This window comes from Capricornis sumatraensis, chromosome 3 (genome assembly GCF_032405125.1).
Source record: "Capricornis sumatraensis isolate serow.1 chromosome 3, serow.2, whole genome shotgun sequence".
Taxonomy (NCBI): Eukaryota; Metazoa; Chordata; class Mammalia; order Artiodactyla; family Bovidae; genus Capricornis; species Capricornis sumatraensis.
The window spans coordinates 24,847,733-24,875,434 of NC_091071.1; the positions used below are offsets into that span (position 1 = coordinate 24,847,733).

At 48.1% G+C, this 27,702-nt stretch overlaps 2 protein-coding genes across 3 annotated transcripts in view; one reads left to right on the forward strand and one right to left on the reverse strand.

The window, feature by feature from the left end:
• Window positions 1-13,351, reverse strand: part of IQCK (IQ motif containing K) — a 148,963-nt gene extending 135,612 nt beyond the window's left edge. The window contains exon 1 of the mRNA XM_068969389.1: window positions 13,168-13,351. Within this exon, the coding sequence (XP_068825490.1) occupies window positions 13,168-13,351 (184 nt within the window). The remainder of the gene's footprint in view (window positions 1-13,167) is intronic.
• A 138-nt stretch (window positions 13,352-13,489) lies between these two features.
• KNOP1 (lysine rich nucleolar protein 1) lies at window positions 13,490-27,600 on the forward strand. 2 transcript variants are annotated; one of them, XM_068968600.1, is made up of 6 exons: window positions 13,490-13,512; window positions 16,415-17,334; window positions 18,402-18,491; window positions 19,543-19,611; window positions 24,457-24,534; window positions 26,836-27,600. In XM_068968600.1, the coding sequence occupies exons 2-6, from the start codon at window positions 16,417-16,419 to the stop codon at window positions 27,145-27,147; spliced, it is 1,467 nt and encodes a 488-aa protein (XP_068824701.1). In that variant the 5' UTR covers window positions 13,490-13,512; window positions 16,415-16,416; the 3' UTR covers window positions 27,148-27,600. The 2 variants fall into 2 exon arrangements, with proteins under 2 accessions (XP_068824701.1, XP_068824702.1); XM_068968601.1 differs by lacking the exon at window positions 18,402-18,491.
• Window positions 27,601-27,702: the final 102 nt, after the last annotated feature.

The following is a 27,702-nucleotide window of genomic DNA, read 5'->3' on the forward strand; positions in this document are numbered from 1 at the left end:
TACATATTTCACAAATACATTCATTTACTTTAGATCTCCTGCTGCTGCTGCTGCTAAGTCGCTTCAGTCGTGTCCGACTCTGTGCGACCCCATAGACAGCAGCCCACCAGGCTCCCCCGTCCCTGGGATTCTCCAGGCAAGAATATTGTAGTGGATTGCCATTTCCTTCTCCAACGCATGAAAGTGAAAAGTGAAAGTGAAGTCGCTCAGTCGTGTCTGACTCTGCGACTCCATGGACTGCAGCCTACGAGGCTCCTCCGTCCATGGGGTTTTCCAGGCAAGAGTACTGGAGTGGGGTGCCATAGATCTCCTAGACTAGGTCAAATTATCCAAGCATAGAACCTGATAAACACTGTGTCCTTATTCTGCAAAGCTCATATCAAGTCTTATTCTTATTTGAAATTTATAAAAATTATTGAATATCTCTTCTAATAGACTGGTTTTCTTTGGGGGTGAGGTGGGGATGTACCTGGTCTCTTTGTGCTCACCATCATATTCCCAAGAATATGAAGCTGAATGAATATACTTTAAAAAAAAAAAAACAAAACTGTTGGCCACTCTGCATAGCATGTGGGATCTTAGTTCCCCTACCAGGCATCAAACACACGCCCCTGCATTAGAAGGGCCAAGTTTTAACCACTGGACTACCAGGGAATTCTGAAACTGAATGAACGATGCAATCAATGAATGCATGAACAAAACAAGTATTACAGCAAGTTACTTCTGACTGTCAGTTCACTGTATTTATGAGAGCCCACTGTGTGCCAGGATCCATTCTATGTCCTGAATCGTGGAATTCTTTCAGTGCTGCTACTATACCATGTGCCTCATTTATTCAACCAGTGTACTTAGTAGGCTTTTAGATTACTTCCAATTTTTCATTATTACAATGCCACTGTAAGCATCTTTATACATTACACCATTGATCAGAAAGGAGGTGCTTTTGTAGGATTAACTCTTAGATGTGAAATTGTTCTTTCAAATGAAAAAATGATTTAAGTTTTGGGCCAAATTGCCCTCCAAAAGGTTTACAATAATCCATACTCCCAAACCTGTCTGTTCTTCTCAGGTATAATCTATCTAACACATATTTAAAATTATATTTTACTTTTATCTATAATTCCTTAATCATTACTTATCCGCCATATTCTTCCCAAGGAGAAATTTGATGGAAAATTACAAACATTTTCATCATACAACCACAAAAGATATAGTTATGATTCTGCATAAGTATGGGAAAATAATTAGCTTCAGGACAATCTGATGTGTTTTTTATTTCAAGCCTCTGTAATGTTTAAGAGAATTTGGCATATTTGAGAATTTAACACTGCTATCACCTTGTGATTTCAATTAAAACATAAATTGATTAAAGACTGATGCTTTTTACATCGAAAGCTTTATGAATCTGATTAACTTTGTAAAGGGAACTGAAGAAAAATTTGCTGGTTTGGCATTAGAAATTCTTAAGAAAATCAGGTGTATTCTGTGTATAAATGTTGACAATCTTTTAGTTACTTAAGCTTGTAAACTGGATTTCAGGTCTCTCCCACTTTTCGAAAGTTTGCTTGATGCACTTCACTTTGACAAAAGACCTACCTGTGTTCACTAACCAAAATTAGTCCAAAGAGCATTGTTGTTTTTATCAGAAAAGATGAAAACTGAAAAAGGACATTCAGTTTGTTGTGCAGTGAACTGTTGTAGAGGAAGTGTGTACCCCAAGCAGTGGAGTTCAGTTCAGTTCAGTTCAGTCGCTCAGTCGTGTCCGACTCCACAACCCCATGAACCACAGCACACCAGCCCTCCCTGTCCATCACCAACTCCCAGAGTTTACCTAAACTCATGTCCATTAAGTCGGTGATGCCATGCTCCTTCCCTGGGACTACACTGAACTCAGCATCAAGCCGCCATAGCTTTGAATTCTCTGTGAACACTGTGCTTTCTCTCGATTTATTTAATGCATCCTTTAGCAAGATGTGACCTAAGGTATAATTACTTCTTCACTTTATGCCATTTTGGCTTCTGAAAGGTTGCATAGGAACTCTCTACTTTTGGATAGCAGGAGGAACCTGAAATTGGTTAGGAGAATTTGATGCTCCATATTTGTTAAACAAACAGTAATCCAAGAACAAGTAAAAGTAGATGTTCATTTTATACAACAGCAGCAACATTATGCAAGAAACAGAGCAGAAACAGCCTGTAACTCTGTTGGTGGAACAAAACCTTTGCGCTCAAATTGGAACCTGCTCCCCACCCTGCCATGCTCCAGGGACGTGACATAATGAAATGTCTGTATTGCTTAGGCCACTATTGGTGGGGCTTTCTGTGATTTGCAGCTGAACATGTTTCTAACTGAAACAGCCATTAAAATGCAATATTCCCCAACAGTGGCCTACAGGAAACGGATGAACCAGGAAGGTGGAGGCTGGAAGTGAATCCAGTGAACACTTGGCTAGCATACTCTGTGGTGAGGGGCTGTGCAAGGTGCTGGAGGGACAGATGAAGAGGGCAGATGAGCTCAGTAAGAGCCAGAGGTTACGAGGTGTGAAAGCAATGTTGTAGAGGGCTGCACTCAGGAAGCACCAGGAAGAGACTTTAAAATCAGTGTGAAGAATAATAGAAGGCTTTCCAGAAGAGAGGTCACTTGGGCTTGAGTCTTAAAAGATAAAGATAGAAGAAAGCAGAGATTGTCCAGTGAGAGGCAAAGCTTGTGCAAAGGCTCAGAGGAATGGAACAGCCTGGTGTGTTGGAAGGCATGGTTTCTTATGGCTAAAGGTACACAGCACAGGACAGTGGTACTGGGGCTTAGTCACTTGCCAAGAGAGCTTATTTAAAATGCAGAGCTTAGGGACTCACCCCCAAGGAATAGGGGTGAGTCATCACACCAAAGGAATTTGCACGTTACCAAGTGTCTGGGAGACTGTGACGTAGGTGCCCCAGGTCTACACTTTGAACGACGCTGGCGTGTGGCTTAAGGGCTTAAACTTGAGTGTCGCACATATCTGAGTTGCAGTCTGATTCTACCACTTATTTGGGGCAAGTTTAAGCTCTCTATGCCTCAATTTCCTGATCTGTTTAAACCACCAAGTTGCTATGAGGTTTACACAAGAGGAAAATCAAGCACCTAGCACAGTGCCTGGCACATAAAGGGCAGCTCTGTAAATGTTAACCATTAGGATGATTTGGATAAATGGTAGGTGATGAACCTAAAAAAAGAGAGACAGAGAGCAAATTATTGGTTTTTGATTTTATTTATTATTGGCTGGGTCTTTGTTGCTTTGAGGGCTTTTCTCTCGTTGCAGTGAGCAGGGGGTACCCTCTGGTTGCGGGGCACTGGCTTCTCATTGTGGTGGCTTCTCTTGTTGTGGAGCTCGGGCTCTTGGGCCCATGTGCTTCAGCAGTTGCAGCACGTGGGCTCTGTAGTTGTGGCTTCCAGGCTCTAGAGCACAGGCTCAATAGTTGTGGCTCATGGGCTTAGTTGCTCCACAGCATGTGGGATCTTCCCACATGTTCGATCAGGGATGGAACCCGTGACTCCTGCCCTGGCTGGTGGATTCTTTACCACTGAGCCACCAGGGAAGTCTGAGACCAAATTACTAAAGGGCTTAGATGTTAAGCAAAAAAGCTTATATTCACCATGAAAGCTATGAAAATCATTCTAGATCATTGGATGATGTGATCAGATTTTGAGAGAGCTTCTTGTGGAAAGATAGTCTGGAAGGAAGCCCTTCCCAATTAGAAAGCTACAGCAGTGATCTAAACAGGCAGTGGTAAGGGCCATGAGAACCAGGGGGTGGGGAGTTGGGGCTCACAGGAGATAGATGGATGTGGAGCCAGTAGGATCTATAGGGATTAGAGAATCAATGCGGGGATCATGAAAAGTGAAAGGGACATATATAAGATGAACTGCTGATTTCCGAACTGGCAGTCTATGATGGAAGGTGTCTTGAACAGTGCCTGGGGTCAATGCCTGGCCCAACATGGGTAGATATGATGACTGACGTATGAGAACGATTTCATCAGAGCAGTGAAATGGGAGCTCATGGGTTTATAGAGGAATGGCAACGACAGCAGTGCTGAAATCAAGCAAGACCCTATGGTCCTAGCCCATCATATCCTCCACTTTCCTTCTGTTTGTGGACAAACTTTAGCCAAAGAATAATCAGAGAAGGGAGAAAATGCAGAAACAAAGAAGTCCAACAAAACTAAATAAAAATGGTTTAGTCAATAAGCATAGTCAGGGACCTTTAGTTCCATCTCAAGAAGGACTATAGATAATATTCTGAGCCATATCCTGTAAGCTGTCTTACAAGTACTGAAATACCCAGCAGGTAGGGGAAGAAGTTAACTGCATGATGACCAGACTGCAGCCATAACATGAGCTGCCACAATTCCAAAAACTGACCTCAAGCAAATGGGAACCAACCGACCCTGGAACTGAAGATTAACTGTACTCTGAACAGTCAAGATGATCCTGGCCTGACCACCGGCGACCAATTTCAAGATGACTGTCACAGGTGATTGTGCTATTTCTGCATGTAGCCCTCTCCCTCAGCCTACTGGTTGGGAAGGGGTGGGGGACAGAGGCAGGGAGTTGGCCTTTGGACAGGAGTCTGCCTCCCCCACCACCCCACCCCTGCCCACAGGTTGCCAGCATCCAAAATGAAGCATACTTTCCTTTCCACCAAACTTGCCTCTTTATTGGCTTTTGAGTGATGAGAAGCCAGACCCCACTTCTGGTTGCAGTGCAAACAAGAGTTCTTTTTGGAGCTGAGAGGGCATGAGGAACAGACTAGAGCTTGAAGACAACAGGGGTCAAGGGAGAGGCTTTTCCCAAGCTAACTGACTACAGGATGCTTGGAGGGAAAAGCCAGCAGCGAAGTTAAAGATGTATGAGAGATGAGTGATAGAGCAGGATCTGAGGACACCAAGAGGAAGGTACCAAAGCACAGATGCAGGGCTGAGCTGTGTGGGTAGCGAGATAAATACTTCTTCTGGTATGCAGACACAAATCTGTCTGCTAGTATTTGCAAGTTGGAGGATTCTCTCCCTACTCCTGATCACCTGCCTAGTCTCAGTGAATGCCTCCTCCATCTGTCAAATGGTTTCACTAAGTCAGAGGAGTGGAGGAAAAACTTGGGACCACCACACATAGGCAACGTGAGAAGGTGCTGATGGATGCTGCCTGATAAGCACTGCTGACAAGCCATCTGCTGCCATTTTTCTCCAGTTGCTCAGCTGCTGTGCTGGGGGAACAAGCACTGACTCAGAACTGGTCCATGTTGTTACTTAGCAGGTGACATGAAGGGACCTGGTTTCACAACAGCATTGAGAGCTGAGGCCAGCGACTAGCTTTGGAGTGATGAACCTACAGCAATAATGAGGATGCCAATGGCAATGATAATAACAGCAATATCAGAATAGAAGACTGTAAGCTTCAAATATCGCACAACTGCACTCATCTCACACGCTAGTAAAGTAATGCTCAAAATTCTGCAAGCCAGGCTTCAGCAATACGTGAACTGTGAACTTCCAGATGTTCAAGCTGGTTTTAGAAAAGGCAGAGGAACCAGAGATCAAATTGCCAACATCCGCTGGATCATAGAAAAAGCAAGAGAGTTCCAGAAAAACATCTATTTCTGCTTTATTGACTATGCCAAAGCCTTTGACTGTGTGGATCACAATCAACTGTGGAAAATTCTGAAAGAGATGGGAATACCAGACCAGCTGACCTGCCTCTTGAGAAACCTATATGCAGGTCAGGAAGCAACAGTTAGAACTCGACATGGAGCAACAGACTGGTTCCAAATAGGAAAAGGAGTACGTCAAGGCTGTATATTGTCACCCTGCTTATTTAACTTCTATGCAGAGTACATCATGAGAAACGCTGGGCTGGAAGAAGCACAAGCTAGAATCAAGATTTCTAGGAGAAATATCAATAACCTCAGATACACAGATGACACCACCCTTATGGCAGAAAGTGAAGAGGAACTCAAAAGCCTTCTGATGAAAGTGAAAGAGGAGAGTGAAAAAGTTGGCTTGAAGCTCAACATTCAGAAAACAAAGATCAGGGCATCTGGCCCCATCACTTCATGGGAAATAGATGGGGAAACAGTGGAAACAGTGTTAGACATTATTTTGGGGGGCTCTAAAATCACTGTAGATGGTGATTGCAGCCATGAAATTAAAAGAGGCTTACTCCTTGGAAGGAAATTTATAACCAACCTAGACAGCATATTGAAAAGCAGAGATATTACTTTGCCAACAAAGGTCCGTCTAGTCAAGGCTATGGTTTTTCCTGTGGTCATGTATGGATGTGAGAGTTGGACTGTGAAGAAAGCCGAGTGCCGAAGAATTGATGCTTTTGAACAGTGGTGTTGGAGAAGACTCTTGAGAGTCCCGTGGGCTGCAAGGAGATCCAACCAGTCCATTCTAAAGGAGATCAGTTCTGGGTGTTTATTGGAAGGACTGATGCTAAAGCTGAAACTCTAATACTTTGGCCACCTCATGCAGAGCTGACTCACTGGAAAAGACCCTGATGCTGGGAGGGATTGGGGGCAGGAGGAGAAGGGGACAACAGAGGATGAGATGGCTGGATGGCGTCACTGACTTGACGGACATGAGTCTGAACTCCAGGAGTTGGTGATGGACAGGGAGGCCTGGCGTGCTGTGATTCATGGGGTCACAAACAGTCGGACATGACTGAGCAACTGAACTGAACTGAACTGAAGTTCCAAATAATTTGACTCAGTCTTGGCTAAAACCATAGTTATAAATCATTAAGTCATAAGCAATCACAAGATTTAATTAGAAGCCTTAGCAGGAAAGACGTTTATTGATACTAATACAGGTGCTTTTGAAAATAAAAAGCCCTGGATTATCTGTCACTGGAAAGAAGAGAAAACTGAAGAATATTCACAAGTAAGTCATCGTACAGACACACACATGCGCAGGACTAGCCAGATAAAATAAAGGTCTTAACACCTATTCTCATTTTCTTGAAATTGAGTTTCTGACAGGTCTGTTAGCTGTGATGATTTGCTTTTTAAATGGAGATATCCTAACAAAATATAATACTTAACCTCAAACACACGATCATTACCAAGCCTGCTTTTCATGTTTGCTGCGAGAAGCTGAATTTACTATGTTTGTTATAGAAAATTACATTTGTTAGAATGTTTGTTTTACGAAACTGGATCTATCGGATCCATGTTATAACAATCATTTCAGGGTCTGTGTATATAAACTCACCATCTTTGACCTCATTAACTTCTATTTGTAACTCTACCACTTTCTAAGTGACATCAAATTAGCTGCTTTTGAGAGCAACAAAACACTTCTGTCTTTACCTTCTTGCTACAGGCCTGTGTGACAAAAATAAATCCCATGATTCTAAAACAAATGCAAAGCATGCTTCTTCGTCAACATCAGAGCATTTATTGAGCACTTTGTAAATGCCAGGCACTGTGCCAAGCACCTTCGCTATGTCGTCTTAAGGCATCCTCACAACAGCCCTGTGAGGTAGGTACAAGGATTATCCCCTCTTTGAGTTGTTGAGCAGCTTCCCCAACAAAACACCACTAGTCAATCGCATTGTGAAGAGCTGTTTGCCCGGGAGAAGGGCACACTGCTGGGAAAAGACAGCCGCAATAACAACCTTCTATTGACATTTGAGTGTTTTCTGTGATTAGCAACTGGGATCACAGCACCAGGAGGGTAAGGACCAAGAGGTAGACGTTACAAGGAAAACATCCAAGGTGAAAAAGATTTTTCTAGGTATAATGCAATATGGGAGAAGGAATTCAAGCATTGGGTAGGAGTTGAAATAGATTGGACATCTATTTCATTTATTTCTATGGTCAAATAGATGTCACCTCTGAGTCCATTATTCTCTTCTTTCTTTGCATTTTCCACTTCTCTCAACTCATCACTCTCTCCCGCTACCTAGTCCAATATACCAGCACATTCAGTCTTTTCTCCATTCAACATTTATTGACCTGCACTGTCCAATATAGTGGTCACTAGCCACATGCAGCTGTGTTAGCTTATCAGAACTTATTAGAAGCAAAACAAAAAATTCAGTTCCAAGGTTGCACTAATCACATTTCAAGTGCTCAATACCCATCTGTGAAAGTTCTAGGACAGTACTCTTTCAGACAGTTGAGGTAGTGATGGTAGCCGCAAGAATGAAAAATCTGAGTTCCTGACCTTGAGGAGTACACAACCTTAGAGAGAAAAATAAAACAGCCAGCATTATTTATTAAGAGTAATACACACTGAGCCCTTGTTGTCAAATGGGCACCCTGCTAAGCCCTTTCGGAAGTGACCCTTTAGCTGCATCCTCCTAACACCATGAAAGAAATGCCGTTATTACACTTATTTTACTGACAGGGCGAGATGCAAGTACACCTTGTTTTATTGTGCTTCACTTTATTGCACTTAGAAGCTATAGAGTTTTTCTCATTTTACAAGTTGAAGATTTGCGGCAATCCCACCTACATCAAGCAAGTCATTTCTCAACAGTATTTGCTCACTTTGTGTCTGTATCACATTTTGGGAATTCTCACAGTATTTCTAACTTTTTCTTTATTTTGTATTTGTCATGACATTAGTACTGCAAAAAGACCATAACTCATGGAATGCTCAGATGATGGCTGACAGTGGTGGTTTTTTTTTTTAGCAATAAAGTATTTTTATTTTTGGCCACCCTGGCTTGTGAGATTTTAGTTTCCCTACCAGGATTGAACCCGGGCCCTCTGCAGTGAAAGCTCAGAGTCCTAACCACTGGACCACCAGGGAATTCCCCAGCAATAAAGTATTTTAAATTAAGGCATATACAGAGTTTTTTTAGACACAATCCTATCACGCACTTAATAGACTACAGGATTGTGTAAAGAAACTTTTATGGGTACCAGGAAGCCAAAAAATTCCTGTGAGTATATTTATTGCTGTGGTCTGGAATCCAGTAACTCAGAAGTATGCCAGGTATACTTAACTTGTCCAAGGTGTGTGAAGAGTAATATGGGGCAGCAAGACCAAGGGAACATCGCAGGCCAACAAACGAAGGTGAGCTAAATGCCATTTGGGGATTTTAAGGAAGGTCAGAAGTAGATAGGGCTTCCCTCTTAACTCAGTTGGTAAAGAATCTGACTGCAATGCAGGAGATCCGGGTTCGATTCCTGGGTCGGGAAAACCCCCTAGAGGAGGAAATGGCAATACACTCCAGTATTCTTGCCTGGAAAACCCCATGGACAGAGGAGCCTGGTGGGCTACAGCCCATGGGGTGGCACGAGTAGGACACTTAGCGACTAAGCCACCACCACCACAGAAGCAGAGAAGGATTCAAGCCAAATCTGTCTAGATCATGGTTGCTCAACACGTGAGCCACAGACTCTCTACATCAGAATTACCTGGGGTGTTCCTTAAAAGTGCAAACCCCCTACACCCCATTAGGAGCCCTGTGGGTGGGGCCTGGGAATCTGTTTTAAACAAGCTTCCTGTCTCCATCTCAGTGCTTCTTTCCTGCTCACTAAAGGAGGTTTCATTCTTTCTGGAGTTTTTCCTCTACTCTTTCCAGTAGCATATTGGGCACCTATCGACCTGGGGAGTTCATCTTTCAGTGTCATATCTTTTTGCCTTTTCATACTGTTCATGAGGTTCTCAAGGCAAGAATACTGAAGTGGCTTGCCATGCCCTTCTCCAGTGGACCACATTTTGCCAGAACTCTCCACCATGACCTGTCTGTCTTGGGTGGCCCTACACAGCATGGCTCATAGTTTCATTGAGTTAGACAAGGCTGTGGTCCATGTGATCAGTTTTCTGTGATTGTGGGCTTCATCCTGCCTTCCCTCTGAGGGACAAGGATATGAGGCTTATGGAAGCTTCCTGATGGGAGAGACTGACTGTGGGGGAAACTGGGTCTTGTACTTATTGGGGGGGGGGCAATGTTCAGTAAATCTTTAATCCAATTTTCTGTTGCTGGGTAGGGCTGTGTTCCCTCCCTGTTGTTTGATCCGAGACCAGACTATGGTGGAGGTAATGAATAATGGCAACCTCCTTTGTTGCTGTAAAGAACAATATTGCATAGAAACCTGGAAAGGTAGGTCCATGAATCAAGATAAATTGGAAGTGGTCAAACGGAAGATGGCAAGAGTGAACAGTGAACAATGACATTTTAGGAATCAGTGAACTGAAATGGACTGAAATGGATGAATTTAACTCAGATGACCATTATATCTATTACTGTGAGCAAAAATCCCTTAGAAGAAATGAAGTAGCATTCATAGCTAACATGCAATTCTTGGGTGCAATCTCAAAAACGACAGAATGATCTCTGTTCATTTCCATGGCAAGCTTTCAATATCACAGTAATTGAAGTTTACGCCCCAAACAGTAATGCTGAAGAAGCTGAAACTGAATGGTTCTATGAAGACTTACAAGGCCTTTTAAAACTGACACCCAAAAAAGATGTCCTTTTCATTACAGGAGACTGGAATGCAAAAGTAGGAAGTCAAGAGATACCTGGATTAACAGGCAAATTTGGCCTTGGAGTACAAAATGAAGGAGGGCAAAGGCTAATAGAGTTTTGCCAATAGAACACACAGGTCACAGCAAACACCCTCTTCCAACAACACAAGAGACAACTCTACATATGGACATCACCAGATGGTCAATACTGAAATTAGATTGATTCTATTATTTGCAGCCAAAGATGGAGAAGCTCTATACAGTCAGCAAAAACAAGACTGGGAGCTGACTGTGGCTCCAAATATTGCCAAATTCACACTTAAATTGAAGAAAGTAGGAAAAACCACTAGACCATTCAGGTATGGCCTAAATCAAATCCCTTACAATTTATACAGTGGACGTGACAAATAGATTCAAGGGATTAGATCTGATAGACAGTGTGCCTGAAGAACTATGGAGCTATGGAGGGAGGTTCGTGACATTGTATAGGAGGCAGGGATTAAGATCATCCCCAAGAAAAAGAAATGGAAAAAAGGCAAAATGGTTGTCTGACCAGGACTTACAAATAGCTGAGAAAAGAAGAGAAGTAAAAGGCAAAGGAGAAAAGGAAAGATATACCCATTTGAATGCAGAGTTCCAAAGAGTAGCAAGGAGAGATAAGAAAGCCTTCCTCAGCGATCAGTGCAAAGGAATAGAGGAAAACAACAGAACGGGAAAGACTAGAGATCTCTTCAAGAAAATTAGAGATACCAAGGGAACATTTCATGCAAAGATGGGCTTGATAAAGGACAGAAATGGTATGGCCCTAACAGAAGCAGAAGATATTAAGAAGAGGTGGCAAGAATACACAGAAGAACTAGACAAAAAATATCTTCACAACCCAGATAATCATGGTGTGATCACTCACCTAGAGCCAGACATCCTGGAATGTGAAGTCAAGTGGGCCTAAGGAAGCATCACTACAAACAAAGCTAGTGGAGGTGATGGAATTCCAGTTGAGTTATTTCAAATCCTAAAAGATAATGCTGTGAAAGTGCTGCACTCAATATGCCAGCAAATGTGCAAAACTCAGCAGTGGCCACAGGACCGGAAAAACTCAGTTTTCATTCCAATCCCAAAGAAAGGCAATGTCAAAGAACGTTCAAACTACCGCACAGTTGCACTCATCTCACATGCTAGCAAAGCAATGCTCAAAATTCTCCAAGCTGGACTTCAAGAGTACATAACTGTGAATTTCCAGATGTTCAAGCTGGTTTTAGAAAAGGCAGAGGAACCAGAGATCAAATTGCCAACATCTGCTGGATCATCCAAAAAGCAAGACAATTCCAGAAAAACATCTACTTCTGCTTTACTGACTACACCAAAGCCTTTGACTGTGTGGATCACAACAAACTGTAGGAAATTCTGAAAGAGATGGGAATACCAGACCACCTGACCTGCCTCTGAGAAATGTGTATGCAGGTCAAGAACCAATAGTTAGAACTGGACATGGAAAAACAGGCTGGTTCTAAATTGGAAAAGGAGTATGTCAAGGCTGTATACTGTCACCCTGCTTATTTAACTTACATGCAGAGCACATCATGCAAAATGCCAGCTGGATGAAGCACAAGCTGGAATCAAAACAGCCGAGAGAAATATCAATAATCTCAAATACACAGATGACACCACCCTTAGGGCAGAAAGAGAACTAAAGAGCCTCTTGATGAAAGTGAAAGAGTGAAAAAGTTGGCTTAAAACTCAACATTCAGAAAACTAAGATCCTGGCACCTGGTCCCATCACTTCACGGCAAATAAACAGGGAAACAGTGGAAACAGTGAGAGACTTTATTTTCTTGGACTCCAAAATCACTGCAGATAGTGACTGCAGCCATGAAATTAAGATGCTTGCTCCTTGGAAGAAAAGCTATGACCAACCTAGACAGCATATTAAAAAGCAGAGACAATACTTTGCCAACAAAGGTCCATCTAGTCAAAGCTGTGGTTTTTCCAGTAATCATGTATGTATGTGACAGCTGGACTATAAAGAAAGCTGAGCACTGAAGAACTGATGCTTTTGAACTGTGGTGTTGGAGAAGACTCTTGAGAGTCCCTTGGACTACAGGAGATCAAACCTGTCAATCCTAAAGGAAATCAGTCCTGAATGTTCATTTGAAAGACTGATGCTGAAGCTCAAGCTCCAATACTTTGCCACCTGATGAGAAGAACTGACTCACTGGAAAAGACCCTGATGCTGGGAATGATTGAAGGCAGGAGAAGAAGGGTACGACAGAGGATGAGACGGTTGGATGGCATCACCGACTGGATGGACATGTGCTTCAGCAAGCTGCAGGAGTTGGTGATGGACAGGGAAACCTGGCGTGCTGCAGTCCACGGGTCGCCATGAGTCGGACACGACTGAGCGACTGAACTGAAAGGAGTTTTCAGCATCACTGGTTCAGGCCAAGGTCCCGTTTGTTCCCTCTTCTTTCCCTTGCCTTCGACCTGACTATGGATTTAGGCTGGAGGCTGCGCTGCGTAACCTCGGGCAAGCCTCTCAAGAGTCTCAGTTTCCCCGTACGTAACACGGGGAGCTCGGCGGGCCCGCGGCGAGGCTCCCTGGAGGCCTCGCACGTCAGCCGCCTGGCGCACAGTAGGCACCCAGCAAGCGCGAGCCCCGCCGGGCCGCCAGAGTCCCGTCCCTCTCGGCCGGCCCGGGCTGCCTACCCTCGCAGATCTGCTCCCACAGGTTCTTGCTAGGTAGCTCCGAAACCTGCACCGGCGAGACGGGCAGATCGAGGGACTCAGGAGACACTACGGGCACCTGCGTCCTGGCAGTAATGGACGACTCGTTGGAGACTGTCCCTTCCAAGCGCTGGGCGGTGCGGCCCACAGGTCCGGGCGCCGCCATGGCCGCGGTCATGGCCGCCGTTTCCACGGCAACCGAGCGCCCAGAAAGGCCGCGACCCGGAAGAAACCGTCTCTTGCGGGGACGGGCCGGCGAGTCGACATTGACTTCCGGGTCACGGCGGCGCGGGCTCTCACGTGGAGGCGGGGAACATTGGCCTTTGGGTGAGTTCGGAGAGCGCGTCGTAGGCGGGACGGAACCAGGACTGCAGACTGAGTCTGGGGATTTGCGCGGCGAGCCGAGGGACCGGACGAGGATGGCTTGCACTCTCAGATCCACGTCCCCCTCGTCGCCGGTCTGAGGCGCCATCCTCAGGAAGTTCTCTCCCGCCTTGGAGCGGACCTGGCACCCGGCGTAATCCCTCCCTCTTTGCGGAAACCTTGGTGCGGTCGGGCGTTTGAGGGGGCAGTCTGCCTTCGCGGCTCCCTTGCTTCCTCTTAGTGAGCCTGCGGTGGGAGTTGGGTTTTGGAGCACAGGCTTCGAAGTTCTGCGGGCTGGGTTCGAATCCTTGTTTTACCCCTTGCTGGCTTTGGGACCCAGGGCAAGTGAATTAAAGTCTCCAAGTCTCAGTTTGCACGTCTCTGAGATGGGTTATTTACACCGATCCTCATGAGGCTACTGCTAGAATTTAAAAGCGCTTTTGGAGAAAGCATTTTGCGTTCTTAGGCGACGCTGTAAGGTTTATTTCCTCTTCCCTTCTTGAAGGAATGAATACACTTGGGATGTCGGGTTTGAAGGAAAGGCTCTTCTTCACTGCCGAAGAGGACAGTGCTGCAGTGTTTTAAACGATGGAGATAGGAAGAGAAAGGGATTAAGCTGGCGACAAACTCCCTTTGACTTCTTCGTTGTTACAGATCTCTAGACCACTCCTCCACTTGAGGCGCCCTTGGCTCCACCCTCTCCGGTTTGGCACCTTCTCCCTCTCCTTTGCAGGCCCCTCTTCCTCTGCCCACCCATTTAAACGTTAGTATTCTCTGAGGTTCTGTCTCAGGCTCGTTCTGTTCAAAGCTCACATACCATCCATATATTTCTAAATTTATGTCACCCATATCAGTCCAGTCACCTCTGAGCCTCAGACCCATACAGCCAGCTGTCCACCAACATCTCCCCATGGATACCTCAAGGTGTCTGGCGTCGCAGAGAGTCAGACACGACTGAGCGACTGAACTGAACTATCCAACCAGACTGTTGCCTTCAGTCACCTCTCCGCAGTCACCTTACACTTCAGTTTTTTTGTCTTAGGGCTTAGCATTTCCATCCTGTGCTTGCCCAAGCTGGAAACCTCTTCAGAAAGTTTGCTGACAACTGGTAGGCCAGATTTGATGACCTCTCTTACTCTGACCTTACCACTGTGCTTGCTTTTATCACATGTATCACTGTTAACACAACTCTTTCCCATCCACACCTACTTGCTTCTTGATGGCAGGGAAATCTTTTGTTCATTTCTGTGTCTCTAGCATCCCTTCCTTCATTCAGTGAGCATTTATTGAGCACCCACCCTGCTAGGTACAAAGCTGGGCCCTGGGAATACAGCAGAAAGCCAGACAGCCAGGAGGAAGCGTGCGGTTGATCCCTCAGATCTCCAGGTGCTATAGGAGCCAATTATGAGTGAACTTGAGCTACAGCTCAGACCTGGCCTGGCTCTTTGAAACAGCTTAGAGTGAGGCATGTCCAGCCTCTGGGCTCTGAGGCTGAGGAAAACTGCCGGATGAAGCAGCTCCTGGCCTTTGCTGCCCACTGTCCAAAGCTCCTGTGAGGAGCCATTTGTCTCTGGATTCCCTGAGTGTCTCCATGTCATCTAGTCCAGGAAGCAGGACCTGGGCTGGTGACTGGAGTGAGAGACTAGTCCAACTGGAAGCTGAAATGTATTTGATGGCCCACCCAGCACCTTCTCATAGGCGCCTCCATGACAGCCTCCCTCCAGAAATAAAAAAGCTGATCATTCAAGGTCATTAAATGTTGCCAATTTGTTTGAAAAATTAAAAACATTGAAACAGGCTTGTAGACTGGACGTGGCTCCCACCACCACCTGTGAGCCTATGATCTCATCTGGTTCATTGCCTCTTATGGACGGGGAAACTGAGGCCCAGAGAAGCCTTGCTAGGTGGCAAGACTATAGGAATCACCATTTGAACATTCTCAGCCCCAACCGGGGCTCCTCACCATACCTCGCTTTTGCTCTCATTCTTAGGAAGGTAATTAGAAGAGAGGTACCCTAGGTATAGGCTGGGGCAGTTAATTTCCAGATGTAAAGCAACAGAGCTCTTCAGATGAAGCAAGGGTTAATTATATCACAGTTACTATCTCTGGTGAGAATGAGCAAGAAGAGTTAACCTAAGATTTCTGTCCCCTTCATCCAGTAAAAGGTAAGACACCAGGGGCAATGCCTGGCCTGTGGCTTGAGTGCAGGTGTTTCAGTGGCTGGCACAGGGTACATTTCTGTGGGATGAATGATTAGGCTTAAGAGGCTTGAGGAAGGGGGTTCGGAAAGCAGTCAACAATCTACCAAGCACTTTCCATGGATTATTTCTTCTTTCCAACAGCTCTCTGAGAAAGGACAGGTTATCTCCCCCCATTTTCAGATGGGGAAGTTAAGGCCCAGGGAGGATAGGTGATTGACTTAAGATGAGGGAGCAACGTGGATTTATTTGAACCTGAGGCTGTCAAGATTTAAACTGGAGGTTTCCTAGGTGGCCCTAGTGGTAAAGAACCTGCCTGCCAATGCAGGAGATGTAAGAGACTCAGGTTCGATCCCTGGGTCGGGAAGATCCCCTGGAGAAGTGCATGGCAACCCACCCCAGTGTTCTTACCTGGAGAATCCCATGGGCAGAGGAGCCTGGTGGGCTACAGTCCATGGGGTCACAGAGTTGGACACGACTGAAGCCACTAAGCACGCACTGTTTCTTCCATCATATTTCCCTTTGCTCCCCAGGAATCGTGCCCATTTTCCTAGCCCCTAACCTTTCAGACCATCCACTCCAAGAAGCATGACTCTTGGTCACACCTAGTGGAGTTGTACTCAAGGCCACTTCATGTGGGATAATTAGTACCATTTCTTTTTTTCAGGAATGATCACTAAGGCTCACAAAGGAGAGGTGGGCCTTGGGCTCCCAGAGAAAAAGAAGAAGAAGAAAAAGAAAGTGGTTAAAGAACCAGAGACTCAATACTCAGTTTTAAACAGTGACAATTATTTCGCAGAGGTTTGTCCAAGAGCCACACCACCCTTGAAGGATGTGATCCAAGAGCAGGCACCCAGAATGCCTCTTGTGAAGAAAAAGAAGAAAAAGAAGGGTCACAGCACCATCTGTGAGGAGCACCTTGAACCTGAGATCACATTACGTGCTGGACGGACTGAGCGGTCACGCAGCCCCAGGACGCAGGCACTTGGTCTGTCTGAGTCCCTCAGTGCAGAGAAGAAGAAGAGGAAGTCCATCTCCCCTGGCTCAAGGGTGAAGACCTCTCCAGACCCCAGACAGGACGAGGAAGTGACCGGAGTTGGCAAGAAGCTCAAAAAACACAAGAAGGAGAAAAAGGCCAAGGAAGCTACAGCCTTGTCAGGCAGGGATCCTTGGTTCTGCGAGTCTGGGAATGCATTGTATACTCACTCAGCTGGGAAGGATGGCGTCCAGGAGCAGGCAGCCTTGGGGCAGAAGCAGAAGCAGAAGCAAGGGAGTCCCAGGGAACACAGCGTGAAGATGAAGAAAAAGAAGAAGAACAAAATCCGCTGGGAGGGAGATCCCCCTCTGGGGCGCCCTGAGTGCTCCCGGTCCCTGGAGAGCAGCCCTACGAAAGGAAGTAAAAAGAAGCCAGTCAGAGTTGAAGCTCCAGAATACATCCCCATAGGAGATGGCCCCAGGGCCTCTGTGAAGAAGAAAGTGAAGTCCAAGAAAAGGGTGGAGCAGGCAGACGCGGAGGAGCCAGCTCTGAAGAGGAAGAAGAAGAAGAAGAGGCAGGAGAGCGAAGGAGCAGAGGAGCCTTGGGAAGAGGTAGGCTTTCCTTCAGAAGCCAGCTGCTTGGGGAGAGTACGGGCGGAAGCTCGGAGTGCGTTTGCGTGTGTAATCAGTCAGAAAAGGGGGATTTATTGACACAGATAAGTAGAAAGTTTGATAGCTGTCTAGCTTCAGGTATGGCTGGATCTGGGCGCTAGGGTAGTATCCCCAGTAGTACAGGTATATATCCCTTGCTGTCGAAACTTTACCCAAGTTTTCACTATTCTGCACTCAGGGTCTGGATTAGTAGGATTAAGGTTTTGAGTTATTAATAGGATTTAATATTAATTATTAATAATTATTTTTAATTATTAAAATTTATTAATAGGAATAAGTTTTCAGATAAATTCCTCCTTCTAAACTCTTACCACTTGCTATCTAAAGCTCAGGACCCAAATAGTTCTTGAGATAATATGATGTCCAGAGCTATCTGAGCTCAAGATACACAGTTTAGGGATCAAATTAAATTTGGATCACAGAAGATGCCTATGTGGCTTTTCCTCGCTCTGGCCTTTGTATCTTTCAATGCTGGTTTTAGTCTCAGACTCCTCCCCACCCCAACCCCGAAGTGAGATGGTCCCAGCATCTCCAGGCTTTCGTCATAGTAGTTAAGCCACCCGCAAAGGGAGAAGGGCAGCCTCTCCAAAACGATTACAGGAAGCGTCCTGGCACTGCTCTCCCAGCTCTCCATTGGGTCGCACAAACCAGAAGCCCTGGTCTGAAGCCAGTGGGCAGGGGCTGACAGCATCCATCCCACTGGCACCCTACTGTCCAAAGCTGGGGGGAGGTGGGAGTCCTGTTACCAGGAGGAGGGGAAGGGATGGCCGCCTGCTGGAGATGGCAGAGATGTGCTGTCCATCCAGACCAGCTTCTGGGATGGGGGCGGGGAGGAAGGGGGTGGGCTGAGCATGGGGACCCGGGGGCAATGTGAGCGAACAGAGCCCTCCAGGGCTCAGTACATGGGACTCGGGCTGCCAGACAGAGCACACCCGAAGCACGGAAGTGGCAGTTGTCACTGCTGAAGACCTCGGGGAAAGTGGCCATCCTGAATCTCACTGTCACAGGGTCCTGCAAGGGGCTGCACAAGGCAAGGACACCGTGTGGGAGCTGAGACCTGTGAGGGGCCGGGGCCGTCTGTGGCCGGGGAGCAGCAGGTGCGGAGACCTGGGAGGAGCACGGGCGGGGGTGGCAGGGGCTGGGCCTGCTGGGGCCTGGCTGAGACTGCAGCCACTGCAGCGGTCTAGATTTCCTCGTAAGTAAGATGGGAGCCCGTGGAGGGTTTGGGAGGATGCGGTGGTGTAGTCCAGGTGTGGTGGTTTTATTGTTTTTTAATTGAGATAGAACTGACATAGGGCCTTCTGTAAGTTCAGGATGTCCCCAAGCTGCTGTGTGGAGTGGACCAGTGTTGGGGGTGGGGAAGCAGCAGTGGAGCCTGTCCTAGTGGTTCAGGCAGGAGAGAAGGTACTGACTGGAACTCGGAGGTGGGGGGCGTGGGGCATGGTATGGAAGGGAACTGGGGGGGATTCAGGTTCGCTGCAGGGCTGCCAGCCCCCGCCTCTGCCTCCCCTGGCCCCTGCCCGCCCCTCCCCCCCCCATCAGTGGGGCCCTGGCCTTGCTCCTGGCTGGTTTGGTGTCACCTGGGAAGTGAGGTGTCGTCTGGCAGGAAAGGTCATGCTCTCGGCCTGAGTCGGGAGATCTGGGTTAGTGTGAGCCCTGTCCCTGAGCTGTGCAGTGACCCTTTACTGCTCTGAGCCTTAGTTTCTTCATCTGGCAGATAGGTCAGTGCCACAGTGCTGAGGCCAGAATTGGGGAGCGTGGTGGAAGAGAAGGGCTTCGCAGGTAGCTGAGCAGTCAAGAATCCACCTGCCAATGCTAGAGACATGAGTTTGATCCCTGGGTTGGGAAAATCCTCTGGAGTAGGAAAGTAGGAAATGGCAACCCACTGTAGTCTTCTTGTCTGGAAAATTCCATGGACAGGGGAGCCTGGTGGGCTACAGCCTCTAGGGTCGCAGAGAGTCTGCTTCAACTTAGCACCAGTGGAAGAGAGGGGAAGGCAGGTGTTGTGGGGGAGGCGGGGGGGCGGGGTGGGAGAGGGGTGGCGCTGCAGCCTTGCGTCTTTTCTGGACTCGCACAATCTCACCTGCTGGGCTGCCCCAGTGGAGGCCATGGTCTACTTGAGCCTTACTTCCTCTGCCTTCTCTGCAGGAGCCCGACACGGACTTGGAGGTGGTGTTGGAAAAGAAGGGCAACATGGACGAGGCACATATAGATAAGGTATGGCTGGTGCTCATCATCCCCCACCTCCCCCAGCCCCCCAGAAACAGGCTCGCCTCCTAACCGGCCACAGGAGCCTGGTCCTGGGGGCGTCGGGGGCTTCTAACCGGCCACAGGAGCCTGGTCCTGGGGGCGTTGGGGGCTCCTAACCGGCCACAGGAGCCTGGTCCTGGGGGCGTCAGAGGCTTCTAACCGGCCACAGGAGCCTGGTCCCGGAGGCGCTGGGGGCTTCTAACCGGCCACGGAGCCTGGTCCCGGAGGCATCGGGGGCTTCTAACCGGCCACGGAGCCTGGTCCCGGAGGCATCGGGGGCTTCTAACCGGCCACAGGAGCCTGGTCCTGGGGGCGTCGGGGGCTCCTAACTGGCCACAGGCGCCTGGTCCTGGAGGCGCTGGGGGCTTCTAACCGGCCACGGAGCCTGGTCCCAGAGACATTGGGGGCTCCTAACCAGCCAAAGGGGCCTGGTCCCGGGGGCGCCGGGGGCTCCTAACCGGCCACAGGAGCCTGGTCCCGGAGGCATTGGGGGCTCCTAACCGGCCACAGGAGCCTGGTCCCGGAGGTGTCAGGGGCTCCGCAGGCCCTCAGGCCGGCCTCTGCCCCACCTCCAGGGGCAGGAAGCCTGTGGCCGCCCTCAATGCTGGGAGAGCCCTTGACTGCCACGGCCTTGGCTGAGGAGCGTCTGGTCCTTCAGCATCCCAGGCTGAGGTTGTCCTAGTCCTGACTGCCGCAGGGGGAGGAGAGGACATGTCCCCAGAACCCGCAGGCTGGGCCGGGGAGACAAGCTCTGCCTGGCCCATGTGCCACCTCCTTGGCTCCTTGCAGCAGCGTTGTTTTTCTTTTCTTTTTTAACTTCATTTAAATATAATTGACATACAATAATTACACATATTTAAGGTGTACAGTTTGATGAGTTTTAACGTATGTATCCATCTAGGAAACCAGCTAAGCAATTAAGATAAAGAACATACCCACCATTTCCAGAAGTTTCCTTGTGCCCCTTTGTAATCCATCCCCCCCTTCCCCATCCCCGGGTAACTGCTTCTACTCTGTCACTGTGAATTAGTTTATATTTTCTAGAATATGTGTATAATTGGGATTATACAGCAGTGCTCTTTTATAAACAGGCTTCTTTCACTTAACATAATCACTTTGAGATTTATCTATATTGTTGCATGTATCAATAATTTATTCGTTGTTATTGGCTGTCCAGTATTCCTAGTACTATTTGTTTTGATGTTAAAAACATTTTCAGTTCTCAACTGAATTGCCTAGATTGCCTTTGGAAAAAATCAGTTGACCCTGTGCGTGTCTGATGTGTGGTGTAGGTCTATTTAGAGGCTCTCCGTTGGGTCTCACTGGTCTGTATGTCTGTCTGTACACTAATACCTCATTCTCTAGATTACTGTAACTATATAATAAGTCTTCAGTCGGGGAGTGTAAGTCTCTAGCATCATTCTTTTTCAAGTTACTTTGGCTCTTTCACGGCCTTCGTGATTCTATATAAATTTTAAAATTAACTTGTTGATTGCTACCAAAAAATACTGCTGGGGTTTTGATTAGGATTGCCTTGACTCTCTAGACCAATTTGGGGAGAATTAACGTCTTAATAGTATGAAGCCCTCTGATCCATAAGCATGGCATCTTTGTCCATTTGTTTAGGTCTTCTTTAATTTCTCTCAGTAATGTTTTCTAGTTTTCAGTGTACAGGTCCTACACATCTTTGTCAAGTTTTTCTTAATTATTTTATATTTTTGGTGCTATTGTAAATAGTATTTTAGTTCAATTTTTCATCGTTGCATATATTGCTAGTCTGGTGAAATATAATAACTGTTGTACAGAAGCTTTAGGATGGATTGTTTCATTGTGGACCAGCTTCTGCTATTGTCATGCCCAGAACTTACGTGGGAGCCGGACTTTTGGAATTCGGATATTTTTGTGATCCTGGACCCCAAAGCTTATCAAAACAGCGTAGTAAATAACTACATAAATGTGGCCTTGGGCCATTGCTGACGAGGTGACCTTGGCAGTCACCACCCCCACGACCCCATGTAGGAGGCTGTGACGACCTGACGAGGCCGCACTGGGGAGGCGCTCAGCAAGGGCCTGCCCAAAATCTGTGCTTAGTAAGCGGGAGCCATTCACCTGTCTGTGTCCTCAGGCCACGTCAGGGAGGGACTGCTGGACAGAAGCCGCAGGGTATGATGTGGGCACAGCCCGGGGGTGGCCCCGCTGCTCCAGGAGAGAGAAATGGAGGAGTGCTTGCAAGCCAGCCGTGTACGAGGATGGGGAGCCTACCAGATGTTTCATGGAGAATTCCCTACCTGATGCCCTTGGGGCCCTTCTCCCTGGAGGAGGAGCAGAGAGAATCAGTAGGATGCTGCTGCCAGAGCCCAATCCAAGGCTTGGCACAGAGTGCGGGCCCCCCAGAACCGGGAGCTCCCCAGCCTCCTGCAGGGCATAGTCATTTGGCAGGGGGAGGGGGCGGGGAGGGGGGCGGGGAGGGCTGGGCTGCAGGGGCTGGTGAGGCCTCCCAGAGAAGACAGGTGAGCGCTGACTCATCTAGGCTCAGCCCCTGCCCGCCTCTTCTCCCAGGTGTCCCAGCCACTCACATGCCACTTGTCCCTGCAAGGCTCACCAGCCACCTCTCTGCTTCCTATGAATTTGTGCCTGTTAAGTACTTCACAGTTTCTAAGAAAACTGTTTTGGGTGACAGATGGCCTCAATGTAAGTGAAGCTTTCTGCTTCACCTCTCCGTCTATTTTTTCTGTAAAAAGTTCCTTATGTCAAAAAAAACAAAGGTGGGAGAAGCAACCTGAAATCCCAGCACCTAATAATAATCGCTGTTAACCCTTTGTTGTTACATTCTTCCAGACTTTTCCTTTGTAACAGTATACCTGTGATTTCAAAGCAGCATGCAGTCATAGGCTGTATACTGTTCTTTTCACTTTTATCACTTAGCAGGTGAACTGCTTTCCACTTCGCTGAGTGCACATCCACTGAAGTTCCACATGGTTCCTCGCTGGCAGCTCGACTCCCCTGTGGGAATCTGCCATCACTTTCTCTTTCATCCCCACAGCTGCCACTCGACTTTGTTTTATGTAGTTTTGAACTACATAAACAGTCACCTCGTTTCAGCCTGTGGCAGATGAGAAGAGAGGAGGAAAGGCCACAAACTAGGGGCAGCTGAATTACAACTGAACCCTTGGGGGGAAGGGTCAGGCCCTCGAAGCTTCTGTATCCAACTGCAGCGTCATTAGTGCGCTGACTGTGGCCTTGAGCCACTCTGCTCACAGTGTGTGAGGTCCCTGCTTTGCCGGGGGCTGATAGTCTTACGTTCCGAACCAGTTCATTGTGTGAGCGGGGGACTTTTTCACACCAGCCAGTAAGTCCCTGACATACTCAGTGTCCTGCAGTTCAGCTCAGCCTGCCGCTGTCTGCCTGGAGATACTGTCAGATCCCTCAGCTGAAAGGCTCCGTCCCACCCCCCCACATTCAGATGTCAGTCTTAAGCCAGGTTGTCAGCTGTGCCTCAGACCAACCAGCTACATATCAGAGGTTCCAAAGACTTCCTCCTTGGGTTCAATTAATGTGCCAGAGCAACTCACAGAACTCACAGAGGCACTTTACTCGATAGATCACTGGTTTATTCTAAAGGTATATAATTCAGGGGCAGCCAGAAGAATGAGATTCACAGGGCAGCGGGGCTTGGAGCTGCCATGCCCTCCTGGAGAGCTCGTCTCACCAAATATCCAGGGTTCACCAACTTGGAAGCTCTCCAAAATCCTGGCCTTTTGGGTTTTATGGAGACCTCATTACTGATACAGTTAATTAAATCATTGGCCATTTGGTGGTTGAGCTCAATCTCCACCTCCTGGCCTCTCCCCAGAGGTCAGGGGGGTGGGCCTGAAGGTTTCAACCCTTTAATCTGGCGGTTGGTTCTCCAGGCAACCAGCCGCCATCCTCAGGTGCCTCCCAAAGTCACCTAATTAACATAACAACTTGAATTGTTCTTCTCAAGAGATTCGTAGGGTTTTTGGAACTCTGTGCCAGGAATGGGGTGAGTCTATATATGTATATTTCTTGTTGTATATTTCTTACTATAGATTACAGTATGACGGTTCTCTGTCTCCCAGTTATCCTCTAAGGTAGAGGTATTCGTCTGTTTGCGGATAAATAGACCATGATACAGAAAGATTAATTGACTTACCCAAACTACACAACTAGTTAAAGGCGGTGCTAGGATTCAAACTTGCCAATCCCTGGCTCGGCATTCTGTGTTCTTTCTAGAAGATGCTGTCAGCAAGAGAATTAACTACAATATCCTTTGCACAGCCAGGGCTGTGGGCCGTATATTTTGGGAAAATTTCAACCCCAAATGGCTCTTACAAACAAAAAAAGGTTCTAATGCTAAAGGTAGATAAGCGTCTTCTAGTCTAGAAAGATTCATCTTTTTTCTTTTTTTTGTCACATCTTGTGGCTTCTGGGATCTTAGTTCCTCCATCAGGGATTGAACCCAGGCTCCAGCAGTGGAAGTGCTGAGCCCTGACCACTGGACCACCGGGGGGACTCCCTGGAAGATTCATCCTTAAGGAATGGAAAACAAGGATGAATGAGGCCTGCACATCTTAGGCCAAGGAATTGCTCCTTCAGGTGATTAGAGAATATTTTTGACAAATGCCTCCTGCAGTCTGTAGCAGAACAAAGCTGCCTGAGATACCACCACATCCCTCAGGTGAAGATCCCTTCAGTCTCTGCCTGACTCCCACCGCATCTCTGTCCTGGCTTTGAAGCTCAAAGGAAACTGTCTGTCTCATTGCCCTCTTCCTTTTCCTTTCCCTTGCTCAGGTGAGGCGAAAAGCCTTGCAAGAAGAGATTGATCGTGAGTCGGGTAAAACGGAAGCTTCTGACACCAAGAAGTGGACAGTAAGTTTGCCACTGGGCTCTTTGAGGAGTGCTCCAACGTCCCACCCACCCCTTTCACCTTGTGGAGCGGAGGGACAGGAGGCCGAGTCCATCTGGCCCAGAGGCAGCCCCAGCCCGCCAGCTGGCTCCCTTCTCCACAGAGCTCGTCCTGAGCTCATTTCCTTCCTTTTGGGAGAGGTGCTTGCCTACCTCCTGGAGAACTGGCTGCTTGAGATAAGCTGCCTGGACCTTTGTCTCCTCTTCTGGACGGGCGGGATGTCCTGGGCACCAGTCTCTTGGGGCACATGATGACGAGCGCTTCCCAGCAGTGGGCAGTGTCCTCAGAAGGCTGCTGGCACAGGGGGAGGGGGCAGAGGTGGGGGTGTGTGTGGCAGGCCTCTGGTCCAGTTGGAGTAGGAAATTTCCAGACGAGGGCCGAGGAGATGGGACAGGAGCATGGGGCACGTGATCTGGCTGAAGTGGGGATGGGAGGGTGTGATGGGCACTGCTGCAGGGTATGTATGTGGGGAAGCGGGGAGCTGGGGTAGAAGGCTCAGTCTGCAGGCCTGAGGCCTAGGAGTGGGCAGAGGGAAGAGAACTTGTTAATAGGCGTGGATCTGGGGGAAGAGGATCCAGATGCCGGGAAGGAGTGTCTGCTTGTGCTGTTTGAAGCTTTCATAGCAGAACACAGAAAAGAACAGTTGATTTGAATCTAAAGACCCGCGATCCTTTCTGAGCTCAGCCACTTTCTATAGCTATGAGACTTGAGCGAGTAACTTCCCTCCTGTGAACTTCAGTCTCTGCACCTGTAAACTGGGACTGGAGCTCTGGCCCAGTGGAGTATGGAATGCAGCTTGTCGCGTGTCGTTCCTCTAGGGCCTCCTTTCTCTCCATCCGCTTGAACTGGGCAGAGCTGATAAGATTCTGTGATTGAGTGAGGAAGGCCAGAAGCCGGCCGGCGCCACCCAGAGCCGCAGCCCAGTGGCTTTACTAGCAGACCCGACCAGAGGGGGCTGCCCTGGGGCTATACTGGCGGACCCGACCACGGGGGCTGCTTGGAGGCTGGAGTCTTCCGAAAATGCTTTAGTGGCACTGCCCCAGGGCCCAGGACCCCTTGACTGCTGAGGCACACGGTGGGCATGTGAGACCAGGTCCCCTCCAGGAGCTGGCTCCCAGGACTGGTCAGCCCCTGCCAGCTCTCTCCTCAGACCAAGCGCGAGGTTGTCAGATGTGGCCTCATTCTAGAAATTGAAGGCCTGGGAAGCTGTCTTTGGTCCTGTATTGGGGCCACTGTGAAGCTGGGGGAACTTGTCACCAGTTCACTCAGGGCAGCTGTAGTAATGACTGGTTCCTATTATTCTCCCAAAGCCGACCTAGAATTAAGAGCTCTGCTAGTGTTTGGCTTACAAGGGGAAAGTTCCTGGGTGGCACGGAGGTCAGCAGTCCTGGTGGGGTGGGTGGGTAGGAGGTGGGGTAGAACAGCCATCTCTTGAGGATTTAAAACCAACCAGGAATCCTGCTCTGGGTTGTTGGTATCAAGTCTGATCTGAGCCTCAGTGAGCCCTGTCGGGGGTGGGGGGGAGTGTTAAACACTCCCACTTTACAGATGAGGACATTAAGGTTCAGAGAGGTTAAGTAACTTGACCATGGTAACACAGGTGGTGTTTGATCCTGAGTCTTCAGAGTCAGTCTTCATGGGGAGCTGGGTTTCTTGGGAAGGGAGCCTTCTGTTGGGCCACACTTCTCTGAGGGGCTCTTCTGCATTTTCTCGAACATGGGTGATTAGTGCATGGGTGGTAGAGTGCTCCGGACAGGAATCGGAACCCCAGGTTCCTGGGCTGACTCTGCCTCCCGACTCCTGTGACCCTTTATCTCTCCGGGCCTCCATGCCTTTCCTGCTAGAAAATGCAGTGCTTCTGCAAAGATAAATGCATTTCAGACTCCTGCTTGCGCTCTCCACCTCCACCTTAGGCTGACAGATGAGTAGCCAGCTGGTGAGGCGTGTCGTACTGACTGCCATGAACTGGGGGAGAAGGAGTTAAACAGACGGGCAGCTCGGTGTGAAAGGTGGCTCTGGTGAGGGCCAGACCCAAGACGCAGTTCCAGCAGGATTACTGAGTAGTCTGAGTCCCCTCCAGCTGCAGACCTCCATTTCCTCATCAGAGGAATGGGAACCCACAGCACTCCTCACAGGGCTCTGGTTGGAATTAAGAAGTAATTCCAGTGAGCCTTTGATCATCTGGAGCCTCCCTGGCTGGGGGCTGGGGAAAGACCAGGGCTTTGGAAGCCAGGAGAGTAACCACCTGTTTTCTCTTACCACAGGGAACCCAGTTTGGCCAGTGGGATACTGCTGATTTTGAAAATGAGGAAAAGAAACTAAAATTTCTCAAACTCATGGGTGGCTTTAAGAATCTGTCCCCTTCCTTCAGTCGCCCCTCTCCCATGGTGGCCAGGCCCAACATGGCTCTCAGCAAGAAGGCGGCCGACACCCTGCAGCGGAAGCTGCAGCAGGACTACGACCGGGCCCTGAGCTGGAAGCACAGCCGAGGGGCCGGCCTCGGCTTCTCCACCGCCCCGGCCAAAGTCTTTTATATTGACAGGAACGCATCCAAGTCAATCAAGTTTGAAGATTAAACTCTGCTGTCTCGTGCCCCAAAACACCCAACGTTGCTTTTATTGTTCTATCAGGCAGATGAAAGATAGGACAGTTGCCTTGAATCAAACTCCTGCGAAGATTAAGGACAACTGTGTTGATGCTTGGACAGACTGGGGTGAGGGCAGTTCCTTTCAAGACCCAGGAGAACGTGTTGAGTGGCTGCTGTTATCTGTGTGACGCTTCCATTCCTGTTGAAGACAGTATAACTAGCAGTAGCTCACACTTACTGAGTGCTTCCTGTGTGCCAGGCACTTACATGTCTCCCCTGCATTCATGTATTTAATCGTCATGATTCGGAAACAGGTGCTATTATTATCCTCATCTTAGGAAATGGGGTTCTGGGATGAGGAAACTGGGGATTAGGGATAAAGTAATAATATTGCCTCGGGTCACTCAACAAGTGCCAAGTGTACTTTCGTGCCCCAAGGCCTGTGTCAACTATTCACTACGCTGAATGTCCCCTCTAGGGAATTTCACCCAAAATACTCATTGGGATTAAAATGTCTTTTGATTGAAGAAACAGAGGCATATTA